Source organism: Labrus mixtus, chromosome 19, assembly GCF_963584025.1.
Source record: "Labrus mixtus chromosome 19, fLabMix1.1, whole genome shotgun sequence".
NCBI lineage: Eukaryota > Metazoa > Chordata > Actinopteri > Labriformes > Labridae > Labrus > Labrus mixtus.
In genome coordinates, this window is record NC_083630.1 from 17,330,612 (window position 1) to 17,336,611 (window position 6,000).

General features: G+C 41.0%; 1 protein-coding gene and 1 long non-coding RNA gene across 2 annotated transcripts in view; one reads left to right on the top strand and one right to left on the bottom strand.

The window, feature by feature from the left end:
- The window catches only part of LOC132993937 (uncharacterized), a 17,812-nt gene extending 13,280 nt beyond the window's left edge, over positions 1-4,532 (top strand). The window contains exon 3 of the long non-coding RNA XR_009676605.1: positions 4,437-4,532. This is a non-coding gene — a long non-coding RNA (uncharacterized LOC132993937). The remainder of the gene's footprint in view (positions 1-4,436) is intronic.
- The window catches only part of LOC132993932 (neutral cholesterol ester hydrolase 1-like), a 7,996-nt gene continuing 6,384 nt past the window's right edge, over positions 4,389-6,000 (bottom strand). The window contains exons 4-5 of the mRNA XM_061063923.1: positions 5,887-6,000; positions 4,389-5,167 (exon numbers count right to left, since the gene is read on the bottom strand). The exon at positions 5,887-6,000 is cut by the window's right edge and continues 58 nt beyond it. Coding sequence (XP_060919906.1) covers positions 4,547-5,167; positions 5,887-6,000 — 735 coding nt within the window. The 3' untranslated portion in view covers positions 4,389-4,546. The remainder of the gene's footprint in view (positions 5,168-5,886) is intronic.

Consider the following 6,000-nt stretch of genomic DNA (forward strand, 5'->3'; position numbering starts at 1 on the left):
AATGTGGAGAATATATTAATAAGTAGAAGGAATTTTAAGATATTTTGCAAGACGGGGTCCCCGCCAGAGGCTCTCGCTACAGGTGGGTATTGATGGGTCCTTGACAGTACAAAGTTGGGATCCCCTGGGCTAACCTACTGCTATCTAGGAAGTGCTTCAGTGCTAGAATGAGCTTTTACTAAAGGTAGCAAATGGGTCATCAAATGTGCGTTTTTGATTTGAAATTTGGCCAGAATTAACTTGAACTCATTTATTGGACTTACAACCTGAAATACAAATGTTACAGTGTTTTCTCTCAAAATGTCTGATGAATAATAAGTTGATTTATGTCTTTTGATCTGTGGTTGTTTGCGTGCTGGGAAAAACACCGTAATCTGTTGTTACTAAATGAGATAAGGAGGTTATGAATAAAACAATGTCAGTGAATATTCTAAGTCATCATAAGTCATTCAGGCTGTTTGGCAGCAGCCTCACAAGTCCAACATTCACATACACAGGTACTGAAGGGCACACTAATCAAATGCTACATCTGATTCTGAACACACAAACGCTGCCCTTCGGCGCTCATGATGCAACTCCCGAATGCTGCAGGTTTGGATTCTGAAGCCTCATAAATAAAACAAACAAAGGCAGACCTGTCTGTCAGGAGAAGCCTGCTCACCTGTGATCACATGACCTGACAGGCATGTTACGCTCTGTCACAGGTTTCTGTTTCTCTGCAGGCTTTGACTTGAAGAACTCGAGTGTTTGTGTGTCAGGAGGAGAGAAGAAAGTGAGGCAAGGACAAAGAAAAGACAGACACAGAGAGCTGTTTCTTTGATATCCAGACGGAGGTAGAGAGTTAACCAGTTACGATGACGGACAGGAGAAAGTGTGGCAGGAATCTTTTGCCCTGTTTTTTAATTCCTCTCACATTTCACAGGATGACAGACCACAGGCATGAATCGAACGCAGAGGCTAAAATGCTAAATTTTAAATATTTGGGTGTCAATCCATCATAGAAAAATGATACAGTTTCTGACACTTATAGAAAAGAAAAGAGACTCAAAAACTCAAGTTTGATTTGCTGAATCAAGGGTTTGAGATTAGTGCCCAGATGGGGGATTTGGCGCCATCTCCTGTGTCTTCTAAAAAAAGACACTAACCCGCCAAGCTGTATTTCTCCAGTCTGTTTACTCAAGATCTCAGTTTATTTATGTCATGTAGGCCTACGTGTTGAGAAAACAACACTGGTTTTCCGGAGATTATCAGCTAATTTCTGACCATCAGTTCACAACCTCTAGTTATTTAAGATACTTTCAAACAGAAAAGCGAATTTATGCTGGTGCTACTGGGGATCCTAATGAAGAAAAATCAAAGAAAAGAAAAAAGTCAAGAGGAGTTTGGATCCAGAAAACTTTTAAGAGCTTTTTTCTTGATCAATCAGACTCTCAGCATTTCATGTGACAGAATGACATGTGGGGTTTTCTCTAGCAGCAGAAAGAAAATGACAAACTCTACATGCACGAAAGATGTTTGGTGTATTTAATTGTATATTTTTACAGATATCCGTATCAACAATATATATAACCACTCGCTTCCATTTAAACAAAGACACTGTGCTTTTGTTTTTCTGATTCCCAAACATATCTGTAGAAAACATTTTGAATTTAGCAAACATGACTCAACAAATCCTCTTTTTTTTTTTTTTTTTGCGACATAGTCTAATTAAAAACCGTGTTCAGTGTCTTACATCAACTCAATTATCTGTTAAAAGCTTAAACCACAAATATGGCCGCCCAAGCTCGCCCCCCGGTAGTCGCTGCAGCATATCTCCTGTTTTCATAATCACATTGAAACACTGTCCAGGAATGTTATACATTCACACTCACACACATGATAACATCCAAAGCGTGCAAGAGGGAAAACAATGACACAAAGAAAACATCATCGTTATCATGCTGCCTGCATGCCACCAGAGTATCACAGGAGCCAATAAAAACAGCTACTTGAGGACTCATAGGTGCTGCAGGAGTACATCTGGGGCCAGTTGTGTTTATTTTCCTGGCTGAAACAATCAGTTGCATAACGCCACATATATTAAAACCTTGTTTATACAATACAAAACTATTTAATGCATCATTTGACATAAATTTACAGCACTTAGAAACACTCAAAGTCTCTCTCTGGAGTCCATATCTAATCTCAATCTCTATATTGTCTTGTTTAAAAGTGATTTATTTTTTCTCCTAGAAAGCATACAAAAACGTGTGCATACAGACTTTGCATTGCTTACAGAAAACCACATATTAGGAATTAACTGTCTGGAATAATTTCCTCTAAACAGAAAATCTCCTGATAGCCAGTGTTTTAATGACCACACTCAGCTCATTGTTTCTTTAACACTGTTTGGATCGCCGCCACTTCAGGGCCGTGAGCCAAAGCCGAGTCTGTCTGACGCCCGCTGTCGTCAGTTCATTATATTAGTTTTGGGCCAGCAGCGGTCAGGAGGGAAACATGAGAGTCCTTTTGGGACGTCTTCTGTGGCGGTGATACAGTGATTCTCGTGTGTATTTCACAGCTCTCATCATCATCAGCTTTGCATTGGCTGTGCGTGTGCAGTGGTCATCAGAGGGTGAAGTTACAGAGAGTGAGGGATGCTGTCAAACACACAATATTGCACAATCCAGTGAATATATACAGATGTGAACTCTGGCATACTTTTAGTACAGAAACACACACAGCAACATTGTGTGTGTGTGTGTGTGTGTGTGTGTGTGTGTTCCAGTGTCTCAGTGCATCGTAAAAGAATAAAAGCTGAAGAGTGACTTTGACCTTGAAAACTAGTCAGATTAGGAGAGAGAAAACACAGGCTCATTATTTCTAAACAAAGATACTGAACCGGGTCACATAAGCCACGTGTAAATTTCAAACTAGCCTAGTTTAAAAATCATATATAACATCAGTTGTTTACAACCTGGAACATATTCTGGACGGCTGCCCTTGCGGAAAAAGCACCGATGTAAATCTCACACCTCGCCTTAAGGAGGAGAATAGTCTACAGTAAAACACTGGTGGGCATAGTGCACCGCTTTGAAAGCTGTGACTACTTGGAAGATGAACAAATGACACCAGAATATTCAATTATTGGTGTATTAATGACACCAACCACCTTCAAAAAAAAGCATGATGAGGTAACTTAACATGACATTTGGCTCTAATGTTAAAGTGTTTGCATGAATATATGTTGCGTTAAATAACTTTCATCTTATTCATTCAAAAGAGTTTTACAGTTTTACCACTAGGTGTCACTGTTATTTTCCTATAGTTTTCAGATTTAGGTTGTAGTGTTACAATTTATCCAGAAATGAATGCATAAATAAATACATTTCAAAGAATAGATCTCAGAGTATCCCTCATACCTAAAACAATAGTATTCAGTAGTAATTGCATGTTGCCTTTTGATGATTTAAACAGTGTCATTACATAGTTTGTCACATGCCTATCAGCACTGTCTGCAGCACGTGTTGCAGAGAATCAAGGCAGGGCATAAGTGGTTGAGAATATTTCTTTAAAAATAGAGAACTTTTTTGTACTTTTGTCTTAATTAAAGGAAACAGCCTGTGCATTGACATATTGGTGCACAGTCTATGTAGAAATGCAGCTGAAATTTTGCAACATCTGCCACTAAATTGGGCACTGAATATATAAACGTGGGTAACCCTCTTAAATTGTTTTCTTTTAATCCGTCGTCAAGGCCGTTTGTGTATTTAAATTGCCTTAAGCTATTCATCAGCAGCTGAGTTTTAATAATGTGTACTAGCAAATATGCTATGAAAGACATTGTAGACCTGGAAATCCAAATCTGCCGTTTCTTTTAGAAATAATAAGCATTAAATACACCATCATTCTATGAACATTAGTATAACAGCATCTCTTTCTTTGGTTGCATTTGATCGTAAATGTTTGGTTTCAGTGAGGAAGCTCTGTGGTTTAATTTAGTGTTCATGTTCAGTGATTTCCAGCTTCACTGTTTTCATATACTGAGCTTCAAATGGCTGGTTTGCACATTGTTGCAGACTAAATGGTGACAACATTAGTAAAACGTTTTGATGATAAGCTCATTGGATGTTGCATGGATGTTTTTTTTGTTTGCAAAATCAGAATTTCTTAAAGGACGATTTTCTGCATGATGTGGTTTAGTTCGCCCCCTAGTGGAGATAATTATAAATCCTTCAGGTGTACACAGGCGAATATGAACAGTAATAGAATCTGCTTATAGGAAAAAGCAGGTTATTCATGAGCCTTGGATTTTTATCCACAAATATGTGGGTAATCTTTTTCTGCAGCACATCATACCTGTCATTAACTAATATCACAGATCAATTTTTTTTTTAAACCACTTCTGTCCCCACGTGTTTGATTTGTGAAAACAAAGACTCTTCTCCTCTCTACAGATCCAATGAGGAGCTCTCTGAAGGACCAGACTACTTTCTCCTTCGGGACGTCTTTGGTGCCGCACACACTCTTCTAGCAGACTGCGGAGGATCTGCGGTGCTCTGATTGGCTACAGATTCTGGTCCAGCCAGCGTATGTAGTTGTCCATGCTCCTCTGTCCGACGCCAGACATCATCGGCAGGAAAGCGAAAACCATGCAGCCGTGAAAGCCATCCTCGTAGTGATCGTTGGTCACCGAGACGCCAGCGTCCTGCAGACGCCTCACGTACATCAACCCGTCATCTCTTAGCACGTCAAACTCACAGGTCATCACGTACGCTTTAGGTGTTCTACCCAGAACCTCTTGCTCCGCCAGCAACGGCGCCGCCCTCACGTCCATCAGCCCTGGTACGACACCCATCACCCCCAGCGTCCCTGTTTCTTTTAAAACAGGTCTAAAGTGTTTCCTGCGATCAGGCGGGAGCAAAGCGGTCCAGTCCAGTTTGGAGCGGGCGCTGGCGCCGATAGCCGGCTGGTCCAGGGAGCTGTGGTTGTTGGCGAGCAGGAGGCCCTCCAGGGAGCGGTCAGCACCAAGGTACTCCAGCCAGAAGCGAGCCATGTAGTGCCTGTAGAGGATGGGCACAGCCTGGTTCTGCTGGTAGGACGGGGTGTAGAAGTCGAGCGCTTGCAGCACGGGGTAAATCAACGCCTGAGCCTTAAACTTCACAGAGACAGTGTCGTCTGAGCTGAGCTGTGGACACAGACAGGTTTCAAGTCAAAGACGAGCTGATATGGATCTGAAGGAGAATTTAACTCAAATATTTATTTTAAAACTGCTGATTGCTAATTATATTTGATCACGAGTTAATTCATTCAGTTTCTTTTAGGCCAACTAATGTGTAACAGTTTGTGTGTAAATCATTTTTTATTCTTTTAATTTTATTCTGATACTAATTATAATGAAAAATAATAATAATTATCGAAGGAATGCAGAAAATGTTTCCACTGCTGACAAAAACAATCCTTTATTAATGAACTCGTCTACACCTGTGTCTCTGTTTTAGGGTGAGATGTAGGGCTGTCCCCTCAGATGTGATGATTTCATAAATCAAAAACACCCCGGGTCCTCTCAGATCTATACATTAGAATATCTGCACATTGTTTCATGAGCTGCTTCCCTGCACAAAAATAAAGCAATGAACAAATAGAGCATACTCTGTGTTGACTTTAAAAAAACAGTGTTTATCATCTGATTGCAGACAGACAGAGAGCAAAAGAGGACACCATACCTCCAAGCTGAAACAGCTCTTATAGTAATTATTTTAATGACTTTTGTTTTTAGTTTGCACACCACTGCTCTCCTTTGAAGTTCTGAGGTGTGTGTGTGTGTGTGTGTGTGTGTGTGTGTGTGTGTGTGTGTGTGTGTGTGTGTGTGTGTGTGTGTGTGTGTGTGTTTGTCTGTTTCCGTACCTCCTGTGCCACAGCTGCAGCCAGGTTCCCCCCCGCGCTGTCTCCCGACACACACACTCTCTGCGGGTCGATGCCGTAACGCTCCAGAACCTGAGAGGACAGGAAGGCCCGCGC